General features: G+C 29.4%; 1 protein-coding gene across 2 annotated transcripts; it reads right to left on the bottom strand.

The window, feature by feature from the left end:
* Window positions 1-7,973: 7,973 nt before the first annotated feature.
* LOC145306213 (C-type mannose receptor 2-like) lies at window positions 7,974-20,819 on the bottom strand. 2 transcript variants are annotated; one of them, XM_080148231.1, is made up of 19 exons: window positions 20,773-20,819; window positions 18,236-18,274; window positions 18,091-18,177; window positions 17,861-17,932; window positions 17,687-17,776; window positions 17,427-17,513; window positions 17,183-17,312; window positions 16,265-16,318; window positions 16,075-16,134; window positions 15,530-15,664; window positions 11,729-11,818; window positions 11,533-11,594; window positions 10,923-10,998; window positions 10,461-10,520; window positions 10,250-10,384; window positions 9,816-9,908; window positions 9,383-9,459; window positions 8,973-9,048; window positions 7,974-8,097 (listed from the first exon to the last, which is right to left on the bottom strand). In XM_080148231.1, the coding sequence occupies exons 1-19, from the start codon at window positions 20,797-20,799 to the stop codon at window positions 8,063-8,065; spliced, it is 1,485 nt and encodes a 494-aa protein (XP_080004357.1). In that variant the 5' UTR covers window positions 20,800-20,819; the 3' UTR covers window positions 7,974-8,062. The 2 variants fall into 2 exon arrangements, with proteins under 2 accessions (XP_080004357.1, XP_080004358.1); XM_080148232.1 differs by lacking the exon at window positions 17,687-17,776 and having other exon boundaries at window positions 7,986-8,097.
* Between the last annotated feature and the right edge of the window lie 1,416 nt (window positions 20,820-22,235).

Here is a 22,235-nt window from a genome sequence, read left to right on the forward strand (position 1 = left end):
TGTAAGGATTATAATATGTTTTTCTGAAGTCATTTAATAAATTTATACAGTAAAAACCAGAATTATGCAACTTATTTGAACGAAAAGCCAAAAAACGTAATTTGCAAAAAAATTGCAACCCCTAAATCACGTAGAAAAATAAACTTTTAACCAATCTAAAGTAATATGTTTAAAAAACATTAAAAAATATTAATCTTTTATAAAATGAAGTTTGTTTGAAAAGTTCTAATCAAATAGAACAGGGCAAAATTATTTTTTCAAAATGCAAACAAACACTTAACTTTGAATATTTCTATAGTTTTTCTAAAACTTAAAAATCAAATCTTACTCAAAATCAATGTTTTGTTTGTTAAATCTTCTTGTGGCGAGATTTTTAAATGTTACTTTTTCATATGTATTGAATAATCATAAAAAAAAGATAAAAACTTGCATTAAGCCGATTCAAATATATTAAATATTTCCTTATTAAGGCAGCAAAATAAAAAAAGGTGTAAAATAAAAATTATTTATTTTAATTTTTTAAGCTGTATAACTTTTTAAAAAATTTTAAAACATGATTTTTGCAAAAAATACATATTTTTTCGTTAAAAGAAAGTATTGTTTATCTAATCAGCTGTTATCATAGAATATATCGTTTTCTTATGTTGGGCTAAGAATAGTAATTTCAAGGGATCGACAGCCGCACACAAGCCTCAAATTCCGCAGGTGTGCAAAATAAAGATTTTAACCAGGAAAATGGCTGTAAAGAAACATGTTTAGATATCCAGCTTAATTTTAAAGTTATAATATGACGATTTCACTGAGGCTTGCCCGCAGCTTCTGAACCCTTTAAATTTCAATTAAAAACTATATTTATATTGATAAGATTAAGTTTGAAAATTGCAGTAACATACTAGGATCATAAATTTAGATCGCACTCTCATTTCAATTGTGTGATAGATGGAGTTATGTCCCCTGTTCCCTCCAAACAGTAATTATTTGGACGCCTCAAAAATAGACATTAAAAACAAGAATGACAACATCCATAAAAGCGAAGCTCTGAAACAGTTGAAAAACGAAGTTTAACACCTGTAGATTGTCAGAACTCATTAATCAATATATAAAAGTCGAAAAAATTGTAAGTAAATTTGTTAAAAACTGCTGAAATACAGGATAATGTTTAAGGAGATACATACCTTTTTAGGAGGTGAATATAGAGATGCTTCACTTATGAAATTGTACTTTGTTGTCCTAGGAATCCGTATTCCAAAAATCAGATAAATCGGATACTAACATCACATACAAATTTGTTGTTAAAAAAGTAAAAAAACGACATGTTTAAAATTGACATACGAAAATTCTGGTATTGAATATAGTGATGCTACGCTTTCTAAATTGTACCTTACTACGAAAGGAATCACTATATGAAGTTTCAAATTGATAGGACAACTCTAACATGCAATAATTAACGAAATGAGCTATCCATTCCGGACGAACAGACTGACCAACACTAATTATAGAAAAACTCGCTTTAATAATGATAAAAAAGCTTCGCTCTTTGATATATACAAGCGGCTGCGCCCTTAGCATCTAGAGGCTCTATTCTAAAGAATAAATAAAGGCAGAAAAAATAGCCTAACACCATACCCAGACTTTATCTATCAAATAGAATAGCCTAAAACCACCTTAGGACCTATTGGAAGCTTCAGTGTAAAGGAGAACCATATCGGGTCAGCGATTAGCAAGATCCTTCGCTACAGACAAAAAAGCTTACTACTTTATATAATAAGATAATCACATTTTAATTCAATAAATTATGGCCTTTCAATTAGTGTTAAGAGGGGGGGGGGGAGTTCTGACACTTTTGCGTAAACAGTGATTATAGGCTTTGTCTTTAGAGGGAGAGGATAGATTATTTTACAAAAAAAGTTTCCTTTTGGGATGTAGTTTTAATATTTAAAAAAAAAATAATTTGTTTGGCCTCCAGGTTTAGATACTGCTAGCCTCCAGGTGGATTTTAGACAGGTAAAAAAAATTCAAGTTAGAAAAAAACTTATTTAACTTACTTTATCGATAGAATGAACTGATTTAAAAAAATTTAAAACAGGCTCCAGTTTCAAAAACTGCAGGGCTCCAGGTGGATCCTGGACAGTTAAAAACTGAAAAGTTTTACTTTTGAAGTGAGAACAAAACTTATTGAACAAAAGTTGCTACTTTATGGATGGTATGAACTAATTTTAAGAAAATTTTGAAATCAGGCTCAATTTTCAGGTACTGCAGGCCTCCAGGTGGATCCTGGGCAGTTAAAAACTAAAATTTCTACTATTTAAGTTACTAAGTTAATTAGGTGGCTTTGCCCCTAGCCTCTAGGGGCTTTGCCCCAAGAAGTAATTAAAAAAAATGTAGTACATGGGGTGGATCTTCATCATCATTAGCATCATCAAAAAAAAAATTTAGGCCCTGGCTCTGCATCTTCAAAATCTGGAACTGCATCTTCAAAAAAAAAAAAAATAGGGGGTATTTTTTTTTGGGGGGGGGAGGGGGTTTGGGGTGTCCCACGCCCCAAGAAAATAGCCTAAAACCACAAAATGACTAATAGGTTTATACCCTGAAGAGAAGAATCCGATTGGTTCAGTGGTTACCGAGATCTTAAGCTTATCAGGTAATACTAGCTAAAAAGTAGCAGATTTTAATTTGCCCCTAGCCTCTAGGGGCTTTGCCCCAAGAAGTAATTAAAAAAATGTAGTACATGGGGTGGATCTTCATCATCATTAGCATCATCAAAAAAAAAATTTAGGCCCTGGCTCTGCATCTTCAAAATCTGGAACTGCATCTTCAAAAAAAAAAAAAATAGGGGGTATTTTTTTTTGGGGGGGGGGAGGGGGTTTTGGGTGTCCCACGCCCCAAGAAAATAGCCTAAAACCACAAAATGACTAATAAGTTTATACCCTGAAGAGAAGAATCCGATTGGTTCAGTGGTTACCGAGATCTTAAGCTTATCAGGTAATACTAGCTAAAAAGTAGCAGATTTTAAATTAAGGTTTGTTCTAACGTGAATAGTAAAAATTTTCAGTTTTTTACTGTCCAGGATCCACCTGGAGGCCTGCAGTGACTGAACATGGAGCCTGATTTCAAGATTTTCTTCAAGTTAGTTCATACCATCCATAAAGTAGCAACTTTTGTTAAAAAATATTTTTTCTAACTTAAATAGTAGAATTTTTCAGTTTGTAACTGTCCAGGGTCCACCTAGAGGCCTGCAGTACCTGAACATGGAGCCTGATTTAAAAATTTTCTTCAAATTAGTTCATACTGCCCATAAAGTAGCAACTTCTGTTAAATAAGTTTTATTCCGACTTTAAAAGTAAAAATTTTCAGTTTTTAACTGTCCAGGATCCACCTAGAGGCCTGCAGTACCTGAACCTGGAGCCTGATTTCAAAATTTTCTGCAAATTAGTTCATACTGCCAATAAAGTAGCATCTTTTGTTAAATAAGTTTTGTTCTGACTTGAATTTTTTTTTACCTGTCCAGAATCCACCTGGAGGCCTGCAGTACCTGGACCTGGAGGCCTGCAGTACCTGGACCTAGAGGCAAATCCTAATTTTTTTAAATAGGAAAACTACACCCCAAAAGGAAATTTTTTTGTGAAATAATTTATCCTCTCACTCCAAAGACAAAGCCTATAATCACTGTTTACGTAGAAGTGTTAGAACTTCCCTCCCCCCATTTTTAAAAATTTTAACATTCACCCTAGGTAATTCAAACTATCCTTTCTGACTACTGCATCTGGGCCCTATTTTTAAAAGCGAGGCTTTTCTATAATTAGGGTCGGTCCGTCCATCCGTAACGGATAGCTTTTTTCGTTAATTTAGGCATGTTAGAATTGTCCTATCGATTTCAAACTTTGCATGGTAATTCCTTTAGTAGTTAGGTACGATTTAGAAAGCGTAGCAACTCTATAATCAATACCAGAATGTCCGTACGTCCATTTTAAACATGTTGATTTTTTTACTTTTTTAACAACAAATTTTAATGTGATCTAATCATCTGATTGATCTGATTTTTGGTATATTAATTCCTGGGACAACAAAGTATAATGCTATAAACGAAGCAACTCTATAATCAAGTCCTAAAAATGTAAGTATGTCCATAAACATTATCTTGTATCTAGCAGTTTTTCAACAAATTTACTTTTAATTTTGGTTTGACTCTTATACATTTATATTCTGATCATTCAGTTCTGACACTATACAAATGTTAATGTCCGTTTGTCCTACCATTTCAATGCTTCGCTTTTATGGATGTTGTCATCCTTGTTTCATTGGCAAATTGAATACATGTTTGCGGGAGATAATTTAAATTTCGTCTTGGTTACCGCAAAAAAATGCGGCACTGCTATGGCTGTAATAAAAAAAATCCAATGCTTACATATAATTATATCGTTTAAAATCAAAAATCTGTTATAAATTACAACAAATTAATATTATTTTTTTTACCACTGGGAGTTATTTATGTAAATGTTATGGACATTTTAGCAGACAGATATAAATTTCAAATTCAGTAAGGTAAAATTTTCAGGGATATTAAAAATAAGTGTATAATTTATTTCATTTCAAAAGTTCATCTAATTAATTGTCAATAATCGTATTTCAATATAAAATATTTTTGATAGGCAATATATTAACCCTGAAAATTAAAAGTCGTTGTTGTTATTTTAATGATAAGGATTTTAATTTTTTTTAAAACTTAAATATCTCTGAAGAAGGGGAAAGAAGGATTTAACTGTAAATGAAAACATGAAATATAGGCCTTAATTTTATCGCCACACTTTGCGGATTCTTGCGGAGAGGTGTGGATAGTATAATTCGCCTCTGCATTTGGGTGACCAGGCATCAGCCATCATGGATAAAGGGATCGTGTTTAGGTTTGAATTGATTGTGACCAATTGTGCTATAAATCAAGAGATCTTTTTCAAACAGCTGAATTTAAAAAAAAGAGATTCTTCAAATATCAACTTTCATTTAAAGGGAGAAATTTATTTACAGGCGCTTCGCGCTTCCTAACCACAAGATCGTGTTTGGTCCTAGTAATCGAGAAAGATCTTCAAACGACTGAATAACAAAAACTTCCACTTCAAAAACCTTATTTATTTCCTTTCATTTCAAAGAGGAAATTTATTTCTGGGCGCTTCGCGCAAGTCTTTTTCCTTGGCCACAGCGAATATAGGGCGCAGCCACCTGTCATTTAAAACATAATTATCTAATTTGTAAAACAGTATAATATTTTGATAAAATGTTTGGTAATTCAAAGACCTTTTTCAACAATTATTAAATGATACATTTTTTTCAATATATTGTAGGAACGTTATTTACTTTTTTTTCTCTCTGTTAGGACCAGTTTTTAAGTGTATCAAAATTTCTTCCCTGGATTTTTCCGTGATGATTTTGTTTTACATACAAAAAGTGAAATTAATTAGGCGTAAAAAAGTTATCACCTTTCATAAAATTGAAATTGGGAAGGCCTGCCTTTTCCTTTTTTACGCCAATAAGACATTGACCCCTTTAAGAGAAAAAAACCTGTGCACGCAACTAACTTAAATATTTAGCTACTAATAGTTTCTAGGGTTTACAAATCTTTAAGAATCAAAAATAAATTTAAATTATAAAATTGTATTAAAAAGATCAAAAAACTGAGACTCAACATTTGAAACGCACTTGGCAACAAAAAACAAGGATGACAACATCCAGAAAAGAGAAGCTCAACAAATCAGAAAAAAAACAAACTTTAATAAATTGATAGTGACAGCACTTTTTATACTCAAAAATTTATTTGATTTTTTCGCAATATAACTAATATTTCTAATTCTCAAATATCTAAAAAAAACTGGAAATGGAAATGGAAACATACGGACTTTTTAGTAGCACTAGCGGGTGCGCTCCTAGCCTGTGGGAGCTCTGTATTCGAAGGAGTAAGCAAAATAGGAAAATAACCAACAAACCAAACTTAGCTATAAGAATTAAATATCCCATAACCAACCATCCTGGGACCTATAAGAAGCTCCCATAAAATGAAGAAACAATCTGTTCAGTGCAGTAGTTATCAAATTCTTAAGGTACAGACAAAAAGCCTTAATACTTTATATGATAGGATGTAGAGTTGCTAAAATTGAGATGCTTTTATTATCATAGCACTATAATTATTACACATTATTTCACAGAAATTTTAAAATAATACTTTGTTGAGATAATTCCAATTCCAGCAATATGCATAACTAAGCTACTGACGGACGGACGGACAGCCAGACATTGTTTTATTTTATATTATTAAAATATACAACTTATATCTACTAGGATTTTTTATCTATATATCTAAGAACCAGCGGCTATGCCCCTAGAGGCCTATAGATGCACTTAAGGTTGAGGACAAGGGGTGTGGGAAGTCAACCCTCCCTTATCTAAAAAAATTATGGGGAAAGGTATTTTTTTCTAGAGGCAATTTCTCTCGGGAGGTTGATGGTACACTCCCCTAAAATAGTTATAATCTATCCCAGGACCAATGAGAAGCTACATTAAAAAGGAAAACCATATCGGTTCATCGGTTAGCAAAATCCTGTGGTACAACCAAACACACACAAACATTATGTTACTTTTACATAAGGATGTAAGTTAGTCCTTCGTGGAGATGAATTGTGCCTAATATGGCACAAGGCATTTCTTCTACTCTAATTTATTATGTTGCTCACCTGTTATAGCAGCATAAGGAACCTTTTTTAAAAACTTTAATTGTGATACAATGTTGTAACGAGATGCGACTTTATCACCATCCTGACAAAAATTAAATACATTAACCACTATCCCGGGTCTTACATGATTCTGTTACTTACCGTTTAAAAGGGAACAAGGATGACAAACATCCATAAGTAGCGAAGCTCAAAAATTGTGAATGGATATCGGGACAGAGCAGTGTCATACGTACAATAATCATTAAACTTGATAAATGAGGGAAACCACGGAGCCTTTAAAATCACGCAACCATAAAATCATGAAAACTTACAAATCTAGGAATCGAACTAGCACCACAATTAATAGACAAATCCTAATGAAACTTGATGGAAATATGTAAAATATGAGCAGGGAGTAAGGGAGGACAATGGATCGAATATTCAATTTTTAGGAGTCTCAGACTTTCGGTCTTAGCTGAAAGGAAATGTGCAAGAATTTAGCAGGTTCTTACTGACTTTGGGTACTAGCGCATCATTGCCGCTAACTTGCTGAGTTAGTTTTGAATATAGCTGCAAGTATCAATTAACTTAATTTCTAACTTAATTTGTGATATTTGTGTAATAAACAACATAAGAACCATTAAATTTAATTCTTGTAAATAGTAGCATTTTAAAATTTAGGAATATGGGGTGAACAAGTTCCAGGGACAATTTATCTAATAATTAATTACAAAATGGTTATGTCAGTCTGATGTACTGGTAATCTAATTTTCAAATGAATGCTTTTTTTCTTAGAACTTTTTTCTTATTTTATAGTTTTCTAAATTTGATAAACACACCCTTTACAATTTTCTTCAAATTTTCTGGATAAATCTGGATTTCATGGCCTTTCAGCAAAAACTCTTTAATTGAATTAATTGCCCATTGTCCCCTCCCTTACTCCCTGATATTCAATCCCTGATAAATTCAAAATTTGAAAAATTGGGAATCGATCTAGCACTCCAAATAACAGACAAATGGACAAAATAATGTATAGATTAGATAGACATATGTCATACGAATCTTCTCTAAAAATATCAGCTGTATATCTTGAATACAAGCCAAGAAATCATGTTTCCCCCATAGCATTACGGACGGACTGCCGACAGACAAAGTGAATTATAGAGTAGCTTCACTACCAAAAATCTATCTTCCCTGACAAATTAGAATGTAAGTATAATACTTGCAGGCTTCCTTTAAAAAGAAAAATAGAAAAATAATTTACAAATTATATATGTATATAGGAAATAATGTGAAACTAAACAATTTTTATTGAATTTATCTAATTCCAATAATTGAACATGTTTTAAAGCAACAATTTCATATTATTTTTGTTCTGATTCAGTCTTGTAGTTCCTTCCTGAAAGAAAATGAAAGAATGAAAAAATAGAATTAGAATATATATATAAAGAATTATTAATTGTAAAAAATAGTCATTGGACTACCATTTAAAATATGTTCTTGAATTTATGTTTATAATAGGTTAGGGAGGATTCTTAATTTTCACCCTTTTCGTACTCTAAATTCATAACAGCCATTTTGTATGTAATGATTTATATTATAAGGATGAAGTCTATTGCAATAACCTTGTAATTGTTACAATAATTGCAATACAATAGGCAAGCAGAATAGAAATACAGTTTTCATAAGACTTTTAATGGACCTATATTGAATGATATTCTTGGGTATTATTGCTTGGATTAAATATTTTGTTGATCTATTAATGCATAGTTTATGCATCTAATCACAAAAATATTTTGCAAATATTGAAAAATTGTAAAAATTGAACAGCATCATGTAACCAATAAACTGTTAACTTTTAAAAAAACTTTGTATACTTTTTCAAAATTTCAAAATTTTCAGGGGATGAATATATTTTTTTTTGTATGTGGAAATAAAAACTCATAATTAAAAACCTGATCATCAGCATAAATTGCATTTAACAAGTTTAATTGCAAGCATTAGTAACAAGAATACCAATTGACATATATAATTTTGTATTACAATAAATAGCAATCAATTAGCACCACTAGGATAGTAATCATGCTGTTTTTGTGAAAACAGGACGGTCAAGATTTTCAAGTCATGATATTTTTAAAACTACTTGGTAGAAAGTTAAATTTCAAATATATGTCCTATAGATGCAGTTTAAACTATTAAACAGAAAAAAATGCAGTTCACTAAATTCAAGCTTGAATGCACTTCGTGCAACTAACCCTTTAAAAAGGTTCTTACTTGTCTTTTTACATATAGAATGAGAATGGTGATCACATTCACGGTCATTCCATTCTCTGTCTGATTCTTCTCTAATCTTTAAAAAAAGTACTAATTATAATCATATAATATCAGCAACTACCACCTTAAAATAATGTTTGTTTTGAAACTGTTCATGACAATTTATGTACTAAATAACTATATAACTTTAACCAAAAGGCCTTTTTGTTTGTTAAAATCGTAAAACCTTTTTAGCATTTTCCTAAAAATTTTCATATGTAATTTTTTAATACAATGCAATGCAATTAGTTTTTATCTTGGTGATAATTGTTACAATAGCATTATGTTTTACTGAATCAAAATTGTTATGAGCTTTTAAAAAGAATCAAGCTCTCATTATGAGAGGTAAGAATATGAATGTAGTCTCTTACCTCACCACAATCTTCTCCATGAGGATCCTCACCATTAGAATTATTTGGTTGCCCATCATGCCAATCAGTATAAGTAACTTAAATTGTTTTTCTTTTATTAAACATTTATCAACTAACATTTAAATTTTGATATTTTTTATGTATTCAGACCAATGAATAGTAATTGTTAAAAATAATTTATACTTTTTTTTCTCAAAATATCAAATTTTGCCTCTTAATTTAAAAAGGTTAATTTTCTGCAAAAGACAGAAATATAAATAAAATTGATATATTTAAAAAAGAATCCAGTATTTAACATAATACAGAGAAGTCATATCTTTTATTTTTAATGAACTATCTGTTTTGAATTAAACAAAAAATGTATACGTTATGAAAGTTATTATTAAGAAAAAATAATCCCTTTTTTCTAAAAAATATTAAACTTATGAAACACCTGATGATCCATCTGTCCAAACAAAGGATCCTTCAGTTTTGATATCGTTAAACCCAATCCAAATTCTGTTATCATTATCACTCAGAACATGATCTAAATTCAGAAATCTATTCAGTTTGAGAAATAAATAATTAACACAAATTATAGTTATAGGAACTTCATCTCTAAAAGGGCAGATGGAACCCTATGATTTATTTCTGTTTTAAGAAAGAAAACTCATTAGGGAAGAAATATTTAACAAATGACTACATCTCTGGTGGGAGAGGAACATAAGCAATCACCATACCAAATAAGATTAGTCTAGATACTTATGACAATTAAGTTGGCATACAAACACTAAATTTCCCAAACATGCATCTTATATAGTTGAGGATATATATAATATTGTTAAAAATACATTGCATTGAAAATCAAAGATATCAACAACTTCTTACTTTTGATGAATGCCATTTCACTTGCTGAATGAACAGATACAAGGTCAGATTTATAATCATTGTCACTTAGACACAGACACTCAAAAAGTGCATCATCCCAGTATAATGATTCTTCACTTACAAAATAACATAATCCTAAATGAAAAAAAGTAAATTTACAATTTAATTATTAGATTTGATCAAAATCTTAGCAATTTAATTTTATTAAAACCTGTTGATGTATCTTCTATCCATTCACCACTTCCACATGGTTTTATATTTCCAGTTTTTCCTAGAATAAAACAGAAAATTATAGGATTTAAATAGCAAAGTTTAAATAATATTCATTTAGTATTATGGAATAAAATGTTGAAACAATAGAAAAAACAGAAATAAAATAGAAAGTTAATCCCAAAAAGCAATTCAGTAATCCAATTACTGAGGCATTAGGTAATCTAACACCTACCATACAACCAAACACTTGAAAGTGTAACCTTTGTATTAAATCTTAACTGGTCAATACAATATGATCTACATGATTACTACCTAAGCACAGGTTATAATCTATCTACAGTGTAACCCAGTGTTTTCTAAGCCTGAATTCTTAACCAACCAAAAGAAAGTAGGCTTATTACTTTTTGTGCTAATGCTGCATTTCATTTAATCAAAATATGTACTTTAATAATATAATTACTTGTCTTTTTACAGATATGATGTCTTTGCTCATCACAGGTCTGATCATTCCAAGCCCATCCATCATTTTCTCTGAACTAAAATAAATAAAACATATCAACTGAATAATAAGAATAGGCAAGCGTGAAAATTCCTAATAATTTAGGGATGGGACAATGGACAAATAATTCAATTTCAGAGTTCTATCTCAATATTTTCAAAGAACAGTTTCAGCTAGAAAAATAACATCAAAATAGTTAAACACAATTTGATTTGAATAATTAGAATGAAGTAAGTGTTCAAAGAAAATACTTTAAATTAATGGGGAAATGTGGGTTTGTTAAGAGATAGAATAATAAATATAATAATAAGCTTTGTCTGCTAGGAGAATAATCATTTAGCAGCATTCTATGTGCTTGTTCCCAAAGTCTTCAAAATTAGCCAAAATAAGAAAAATTGCATTGGTTCTGGTACCAAAAAAAAATTTTAGATCCATTGTCCAATCACTATAAAACTTATACTTCATATATACTTCCCTATAACTTTTGTTGAACTTCTCTTCAATTATGGAACCATTTATCTGATCTTATGGGACATACAGATACATCTTACTAATTTACAGATTAGTTTACCTCTACACAGTCCTCTCCATCACGATGATTTGGTTCACCATCATTCCAGTTATGATATGTGTCTGATTTTAGATCAATTAATATTATTATTATTAATATTATTGGGAGCGTAAATTCTCAAAAAGATAAAAAGGTTTTTTCTTTTTAAGCTATATGTTAATAAAATATTCATCATTTCAATAAAAAAAAATAATACCCGATGACCCATCTGACCAAATGAATAAACCTTCTTTTTGGATATCATTAAAACCTGTCCAAAACTCATCTCCACCATTCAAATCTAAATCTAAATTAAAATATACATAATATCATTTATTCTTAAACTGTTTTTAACCTATTTTTGAATGGGGGTTCAAAAATATACTAGGACACCTATAGAATCAGACTGCAGAGCCCAAATTTGAATTAAGTCCCCAATAAACTCTTTGGGGGGGTTTAAAAATTAATTTTTAATGTTGCTTTGGTCATGTTGACCGGAGCAAAAGGTCTTTTTTACTCGAGGTAATATTGTGGCTTTTAGAACAATTTATATAATTCACTTTTTATTGATACAATAAAAAAAACATTACTCTGTTCAATGGAAATATTTTTTTTCTAAAACAATTAATTTCATTGAAAAATCTAACATATACAATAAAACATATAATTCTGAAGTCTGAACCAATAAGAAGTCTTCTTTCAGTTCAATTCTTTACATTTCAAAAAAGAGTGTTTTCACAAAGTGACTTATTTCCAATGTAGTTATATAATTTTTATTTAATTAAAATGAAAAGAATAAAAACCACACACATAAAAGATACATACTTTTAAAAAATATTCTAAAAAATAAGTTTGAATAATCTTATATTATATCTATTTGTATATGTGACAAAAATAAATTTGTTGTATTGCATAAACATTTGTTGTCATCTTACATTATTTAACCCCTTACAGCCAATTTTTATGTGTTTTAAATAATAATGTTAATTCATTGAAATATTGTATAGAATTAACTTTTTAATGAATTAATTTAGATGAAATCAAAAGGCCTAATTTTACTCTATACCAGAATACAATATTTATGAAGCAAACACTCTAAAAGCTACGAATTTTACCCAAATTAAAAAAGACCTTTTGCTCTGATCAAAAAGAACCACAGCAACAGTAAAAATTAATTTTTAAATCCCCCCAAAAAAGTTTATTTGGGACTTAATTCAAATTTAGGCTCTGCAGTTTGATTCTACTGGTGTCATAGTATATTTTTGATATATGTTTTAAAAATAGGTTAAAAACAGAAATATGATTTTTATGTTAGGAAGAGATTTCTTTAAATGGAAAACCAAATGTAACTTTAAACTGATTTTAACCTATTTTTAAAATGTATATCAAAAATATACTATGACACCAGTAGAATCAGACTGCAGAGCCCAAATTTGAATTAAGTCCCCAATAAACTTTTTTTGGGGGATTCAAAAATTAATTATTACTGTTGTTCTGGTCAGATTGACCAGAGCAAAAGGTTTTTTTTACTTGGGGTAATATTGTGGCTTAGAGAACAATTTTATATAATTCACGTTATATTGATACAATAAAAAAAACATTATTCTGTTCAATGGAAATAATTTTTTTTCTAAAACAATTAATTTCAGTGAAAAATTTAACATAATACAATAAAACACATAATGCTAAAGTCAAACCAATAAGATTTTTGTTTCATTTCAATTCTTTATAATTTCCGAAAGAGTGTTTTCACAAAGTGACTTATTTACAATGTAGTTAAATAATTTTTATTAAAATGAAAAGAATGAAAACTATACACGTAAAAGACACATACTTTCTTAAAATATTTAAAAAAAATAAGTTTGAATAATCTTATTTTATATCATATTTGTATATGTGACAAAAATAATTTTGTTGTATTGCATAAACATTTGTTGTCATCTTGTCATGTTGTCATCAAATTTAACCCTATACAGCCAATTTTTATGTGTTTAAAAAAGGTGATAGAACACAAACATGTTAATGTTAATTCATTGGTATATTGTAAAGATTTAACTTTTTAGTGAATTTTTATAGTAAAATCATAAGGCCTAATTTTACTCTATACCAGAATACAATATTTATGAAGCAAAACAGTCTAAAAGCTACGAATTTTATCCAAATAAAAAAAGACCTTTTGCTCTGGTCAAAATGACCACGGCAACAGTAAAAATTAATATTTAAATCCCCCCAAAAAAGTTTATTGGGGACATAGTATATTTTTTATATATACGTGTTAATAAAAATAGGTTAAAAACAGTTTTAAAAAAAAGTTAACCAAACTAAAATGTAGAATATTTTCTTTCTTGTTTTTGTATAAATTCATTGTTGAAAAGTTTGACCGCCAAATGTCATCTGCTAACCCCCCCCCCCCCCTTCCTTGTCCACTACAATAAATTCAGTTGTACAGAAACTCTCGAACGATTAGGTACACCATATTTCAAAGTAAAAAGATTTTATTTTGAATAAAAATTTCAAAGAAGTTGTATCAACTTTTTTGCTTTTTATTTAAGATAGCTAGCCGGTTCTTTCAGTAAGTAGTAGATGTAAAATTTTTCATAGAATTCAGATATGCAATCGGTTTTTTTGTAGACCTCTTATTTTTTAAGTAATTTAAGTTTTTTAAAAAAATACTTAAGTCGGTTTTAAGGTACTAAAACGCAACAAAATAAAAGAAGATAATAGCCAGTATGAACAAAAATAGTAAGATCTTTAATTTGACACCTTACTTTTAAAATTCTGTTGAGTAATTGTTGAAAAAATCTATTTTTTTAACCTAGGTTTAATCAAAACATTAAACCTAAATATTTTCTCATACAGACATAAAAAATATGGATTCATATATACCATTAGAATGAGAAAAATAATATGAATCCATTCTAAGCGAAATTGAAAAAGTTTTAAAAAATTGTAATAAAAAATAGAAAAAATAAAAAGTTTATTTTAAGAATTGTAACTACTAAACTAGCCAATCACAAATCGCAAAAATTGACGAATCGGGAAGCTTAATCTATAAAATTAACCTATAGAATTGCCAGAAAAAAAGGAGAACGTTCATACAATATATACAATAGATACTACAATAAATATAGTGATATTAAAGAACATGTAAAGAATGAAAAATTATGAACAAATATGCATCAGTCTGTTTATAAACTTCAAAACAATGCAGTTAAAAATACATTATTGTTTCTTGTGTTTAAAAAATTTCTGCTACATTGCATTGTCTTTTGTTTAGGTTTAGTTCAGGTTTTGTTCAAGCTAACCCTTTAAAGCCGAAAATTATGATTCTTAAAATAAACTTATTTTTTTTGTAATAGTTTTATAAAACTTTTTTAATTTTGCTTAGAATAGATTCGTAATATTTTTCTGATTCTAAAGGTATATATGAACCCATGTTTTTTATGTCTGTTTGAGAAAATATTTAGGTCTAAAGTTTTTATTAAACCGAGGTTAAAAAAATAGATTTTTTCAATAATTACTCAACAGAATTTTAAAAGTAAGGTGTCAAATTAAAGATCTTACTATTTTTGTTCATACTGGCCATTTTCTTCTTTTATTTTGTTGCGTTTTAGTACCTTAAAACAGACTTAATTATTTTTTTAAAAAACTTAAATTACTTAAAAAATAAGAGGTCTACAAAAAAACCGATTGCATATCTGAATTCTATGAAAAATTTTACATCTACTACTTGCTGAAAGAACCGGCTAGCTATCTTAAATAAAAAGCAATAAAGTTGATACAACTTCTTTCAAAAAGTATTTAATATTTTCAACCTGTTTTTTTATTAAACTTGTAAATTAATTTTGACTAGTATAAAGCTTGTTATTTTCTAAAGAATTTTTTGCAATTATGGTCTTTTAAAAATATAATTGAGAAGGCTTGAAAAAAGCAAAATATATTTTCTACTGAAGAAGTTAGTTCTTGTTTGTGTAGCATAGCTCTATACCGCCGCGTTTTTGAGACAATTGTAACTTACTTTTAATGAATTGCATTTCACTTGCTGAATGAATAGAAACAAGGTCAGAATTGTAGTAACTGTCACTCATAGAAAGACAATAATCATGAGCTTCCTTCCAAGATAACTTTGTATTTTTAACATGATAACATGATCCTAAATTTAAAACAGCAAATTCAATGAATTTAATATCTATCACTACTACAGAATTTGATATAATGTTTTCTTTTTAAAACCAGGGATATGGACAATTGGCAAGTAATTCAATTTATGAGTTCTTGCTAAATGACCATGAAAACTAGATTTACACAAAGATTTAAAAAAATAGTAAGTGCAATTTTTATCGATTTTAAAAATTTTAAATATGTTAAAAATTCCTAAGAAAAGAACATTTATTTGACAATCAGGTTGCCAATATCACAAGATAATGTGATTAATCAAAAGAAAAATGGCCCTTGGAACTAGTTTACCCCTTGTACCCTTGCCACCAAGTTCTAATACCCACCAAGACAGCAAAGTAAATAAATTTTAGATCCAATGCCCCATCCTTATATCCCTGTTAAAACCTGATGAGGGATCTTCTGTCCAATCTCCACTAGCACATGATACCTTGTTCTCATCATTACCTGATGATAAAAATTGTTTCAGTATCTATGGTGAAAAATATATGTTATTTTTCATTATCGAAAAAATTAATCCTTCCTAATTATTTTTTGCTTTGAATGTTTTAGAATAATTCTTAAAAATATTACTTACAAACATTGATATCAGTTCCATATTTAACAACTTGTTTTTTGCACACTCGTTTATCTACATACACAGTAGATTTTAAAAATCTTCACTTGAGGGTTGAGACATTCTTAACAAGGATGACAACATTCATAAGTAGCGAAGCTCAAAAATTATGAATAGACATCTGGAAAAAAAATGTATGATTGCCTTTTGAAGCATTAAGCTAATAAGAAAAACGTTAAAATCAAAATTCATTTTAGCACCCCAACCAATAGTAAGTCTTTATAAAACTTGGTCAAAATATGTAGAATAATGACTATTTTAATCACTAAAAATTCAACCTTTTCATCTTGAACAGGAGTTAAGAAAAACATAAAACTATAAAAACTAGGAATCGATCTAGCACCCCAACCAATAAGGGTATCGTAATAAAACGTGATGGAAATATGTAGAGTTTAAGAGTTTAAACTTATTCAATCCCTAAAAATTTCAGCTGTCTATCTTGTATAGGGATCGAAAAAATCATGAAAACCTAAAAATCTAGGAATCGATCTAGCCCCCAACCAATAAAGGTATCTTAATAAAACTTGATGGAAATATGTAGAATTTGTATTTATTTAATCCCTGAAAATTCCGGCCATTCATCTTGAACAGGAATTGAGAAAATTACAAAAACGTAAAAATCTAGGAATCGATCTAGCACCCCAATTAATAGACAGACGGACAAAACAATGTATAGATTAGATGCGCATATGTCATATTAATCTTAACTAAAAAATTTCAGCTGTCTATCTCTAATAGGAGCCCCATAGCGTTACTGACTGACGGACGGACGGACAGACAAAGTGAATTATAGAGTAGCTTCGCTACTAAAAATAAAAATATTGCCTAAAAATATAGATACTGTTCTTTTTAGATTAAATTTTGCATTTCATTGCTTACCTGATGCCATGCAATAGCAATTTTGGGATTCTCTGTAATAATGAATATAAGCAGCCTTTTCTGCCTTACAAAGCATTTGACAGGTATCAAATGGTATACCAGGATGCCTTTCCAGTATTTCACCTTGAAACTAAAAAGTTCAGTAATTAGACTATTGATAGAATTTTTTTTTATATGTCTTATGTACTTTCATTCAAAACTTTAAATCAAAAGATGCCTAATGGATCTGTAAAAATCTGATAACCTCACAATCCATTTGCATGTAGCCACCACATGTACCAGTTCCACAGGCTATGCAAGTAGGACAGGAGTTAGTAACTGTACATTCATCCTACAAATATCATCATTCTAACATAGTTATTATTCATTTGTTATAAAATTTATTTCCTATCTAAGATATTTAAAACATTACTTTTCTAGAAAAAAAGATAAAACAAATATAAAAAAAATTTAGTGCTTATAATCATATTACAATTATTTTACCAATGAGGCTAAAAATCTTACATCATAGAAAATACATTTGTCATTGACTGGTACTCCAACCTCATTGCACTGGGCTTGGAAGTCTGGTATGGGTGTTTGCATATTATACAACTAAAATATAATAAGATTAAAATGATTAGTTTGGAATTTTTTTACAATATTAATTTTCCATGAGATAATACTAAAATGGAATACCTTACAGTTTTCATCAACAAACCCATTGGTATCAAATGAATACATGGAACAACTTCCTACTGAAGCATAGACCTTTAATAAAAAAAATTTAATCTTCTAATAGAAAAAATCACCAGTTTAGAATAATCAAATCAGTAGATTTACACAACAGTAACACTTGTATGACATATTTTATAAACAAAAATTCCACAATTTACAAGTTATAAATCAAATTACAGTTATATACTTACATCACATACATCTGCACACATTTCAATATTCTCAGTATGGATAGCATTGTAAGAAGGTGGAAATATACAGTCATTGAATACTGCATTCTAAATTTTGAATTTTAAATTATAAAATGTTGGTAAAATTATGTTTTTAATCATTTACCTTACATTCTTGCTGTCCAGTGACAATTGCTATCCCAACCTAAAAAAAAATATCTATAATACAAAGTAGAATGATGTCTGTCTGTCCATCCCCTTAAGATCTCGGTAACCACTGAACCGATTGGATTCTACTCTTCTGGGAATATACCTACTGGTCCTGTGGTGGTTTTAGATTAAAGAAATGATTAAAAGATTGAAAAGAAAGCATTATGGTAAATTCATAAATTATGGTTCGCAGCACCAAAATATGTTTTTTTTTAAATGTTCGAAATAAGTTGTTGCATCTCCATTTTTTTTTTAATTACCTCTTGGAGCAAAGCCCCTAGAGACTAGGGGCGAAGTCGCTAGTCTATAATACAAAGTAGCTTGATGTCTATCCGTCCGTCTGTCTTTCCGTCCCTTAAGATCTCGGTAACCACTTAACCGATCGGATTCTACTCTTCAGGGAATATACCTACTGGTCCTGTGGTGGTTTTAGGCTATTTTCTGGGAGGGTTGACACCCACAACTCCCCCAAAAACAAATAATTACCCCCCATGAAAACAATGTACTAGTGGTTCCATTGGTTGCATGTCCATTTTTTTTTAATTACCTCATGGGGCAACGCCCATAGAGGCTAGGGGCGAAGCCGCTAGTAAGATTACAAATTAGTAGATAGAAAAATATTTAGAATTGGATGTTATGAAGTACAGCATGGATAAAGGGAAAAGATAAATAAAATTAATTAACATCCATATCTTTAACCCATAACAATTCACAGCTAAAGGAAAAATTAGTAATAAAAAGCAAGGAGAAAATATTGAATCAATATCTGACCGACCTCTGAATCCTTAAATATTGAAAATTGTAAAGAAGGTGTATCACAGGGGCGTCCAAGCTTTTTTTTTTGGGGGGGGTAAAAAATTTTAGGGGGGGGGGGGTAATTCGTGTTTGGGGGGGGTAAAATGGCGCGCGAAGCGCGCCGAAATTTTTTTTTACCCCCCCCAAAATTTTTACCCCGGGGGTAAAATTTGATTGGGGGGGGTAATTACCACCCCTAAAGTCTGTTGGGGGGGGTAAATACTCCCCCCAAATCTGTTGGGGGGGGGTAATTACCCCCCCCAATTTAATTTACCCCGGGGGTAAAATTTTTGGGGGGGGTAATTTAATTATGTAAAAAAAGCACCTACCTAATCTATTAAGTTAATAAGTACTATCCTATAACAAAAAGTAGTAAGTAAGGTTTATTTGACTATAGCTTCAGATTTCATTACTTTTAATACTGAGTTCTCCTTTTTAGGAAAGCTTCACATAGATCCCATGATGGTTCCACACTATTATAGGTCAATCCTTTGAGTGGTTTTAGGCTATTTTTCTCCTCCCTTTTTACCCTTTAGAAAACACGAGTTCTTAGATGCTAAGGGCGCCACTACTATTCAAATATATAGTAGTATCTCATTCTTTAGAACATAAAAATACAATAATTAACTCACTAACCAATGAACCAATATGATTATACTTTAAAGTGAAGCGTCTTATAGGTCCTGGTAAGTTTTATAACTAGTTTTGAGACACCCTGACATCCTCCCAAAAGAAATCGCCTATAGAAATTCTTTTTCATTATTTAATGAAATATTTAATTTAGTTAGGTATCTATTTTATGGAATCTTCAGTGCTTTACAATTACATCATAGAACCCACGAGAATAAAAACTTTGAACTTAATTTTATCATTTCACAGGTAAAAAAATATGGGTTCATATATACCTTTAGAATCAGAAAAATATTACGAATCCATTGTAAGCAAAATTGAAAAAAAAAGTTTACAATATAGTTATAAACTACAATAAAAGGAATTATATGAAAATATCATATTATATTATACAGGCAACGTCTTAATTCTTGAATTGAGTATAAAAATGGGAAGGGGGTAAAGAGGGAGTAAAAAAGGGAAGACAAAAGTGTTGCCTGAACCAAAAATATAATTGGCCATTTGTTTATTTTTTATATTTTTTACTTTTTTTCAATTTTGCTTACAATGGATTCGTAATATTTTTCTGATTCTAAAGGTATATATGAACCCATATTTTTTTACCTGTGAAATGATAAAATTAAGTTCAAAGTTTTTATTCTCGTGGGTTTAAAAAAATCAATTTTTTCAATAATTATCTGACAAAATTCAAAAAGTAAGGTGTCAAATTAAAGATCTTACTATTTTTGTACATAATGGACATTTTCTTCCTTTTTTTGTTGCGTTTTAGTACCTTAAAATCGACTTAATCTTTTTTAAAAAAACTTAAATTACTTAAAAAATAAGAGGTCTACAAAAAAACCGATTGCATATCTGAATTCTATGAAAAATTTTACATCTACTACTTACTAAAAGAACCGGCTAGCTATAAAAAAAAAATGATACACCTTCTTTAGAAAATAAAAGGGGTTATCTGATATATGCTTTGATTTACCTACAGACAGACAGTGAGAGTGATCCTAAACTTATTAGAACACACAATGCATGTTAAAAAATATAATCTCAAGTTATTTTTTTAAACAAACTTACTAATAAATTTAAAATCCAAATCATCATGACACCAAAGGGTATCAGAACGTACTAAACCAATATTTTTAATTTAAAACTCTTAAAAACAAATTTATTTATTTATTTAAGTTTAGTACAACTAAAAACAATAATGCATTAAAAAACAGTTTTGTAATTATGTTGACATTGTTAGAGATTACATTTTGAATAACTAAAATACGATCTTATTAATTTTATTTTTTTCTGGATTTAATTAACCAACTGTGTTATGTCTAGGCTCCACTCTGTAGAAAAGGTAAATAATGTTTTTCGTATTCATTCGGTGGATAGGAACCGGTTCTCATCCATACGAAAAAACTATGTCTAGCATCGTATTATATCCAGCTTTTTACTAATGTAAAAATGTACAATCATTAGATTAAAACCAGTTTTTATAGCCCGTGCCTTCGGCACCTCGGGGCTCAAAAACTGGTTTTAATCTTATAATTGTACATTCTATATCCGCGGAAAGCTGTTTATAATACGATGCGAGAAATAACTATTCTGTTATCCTTGAATAGAGGTAACCAAGAGACATATCATCTAACTCCGCCAATAGCAGAAGAATGAAGGTACATGCAACACTTGTCATTGGTTGTTCAAACTGATATTGTACTCGGATCAAGTCCATAACCTGAAGTACTGCCTTCATATTGTTGTTTAATATTTATGTTTTATCTGTGCATTAATAATAAATATAATAATTAATATAAAAATCCCATTATGAATTTAAGTTAACAAAATTATATTTTATAACTTATTTACTTTATTCTATTATTATTTTATATTTCAGATTTATTCTTACTAGGGTTTTGGATTTACTGTATGTTTCAGAACAGATGTGATAAAATATGCACTTGTCCTTTATGGTTAAAGATTACAAGTTTTGTTCGTTACGTTTTCAACTGGATCTGGCATAGAAATTGTTTACACATTTGGGTAGGAAAGGACATACTTTTTTTTATTTTGTTCACATATTGAGTCAACTATAAATAGTTTTCTCAGTTAAATTATATCATGTAAAAACTTATTTCCTAGTATAGTGTGAAGCACATGACAATTTGACAAAGCCTATAAAAAGTTAGCTATGAATAGTTGAATTCCTAAGAATAAAGTTAGCTTTCTAAAAAAACTATATACTAATATTTTGTTCACATATTGAGTCAACTATAAATAGTTTTCTCAGTTAAATTATATCATGTAAAAACTTATTTCCTAGTATAGTGTGAAGCACATGACAATTTGACAAAGCCTATAAAAAGTTAGCTATGAATAGTTGAATTCCTAAGAATAAAGTTAGCTTTCTAAAAAAACTATATACTTTAAAGATTTTAAGGTTTTTTGTCTACTGTTAGAATTCCTTTTTCATTTTGACGAACTTTTTGGTCAGATGGATTATCTATACAATATATAATATTAATTTATCCTTGTAAGATATTTCATAA

This window comes from Acartia tonsa, chromosome 14, assembly GCF_053477335.1.
Source record: "Acartia tonsa isolate MP-2025a chromosome 14, ASM5347733v1, whole genome shotgun sequence".
Taxonomy (NCBI): domain Eukaryota; kingdom Metazoa; phylum Arthropoda; class Copepoda; order Calanoida; family Acartiidae; genus Acartia; species Acartia tonsa.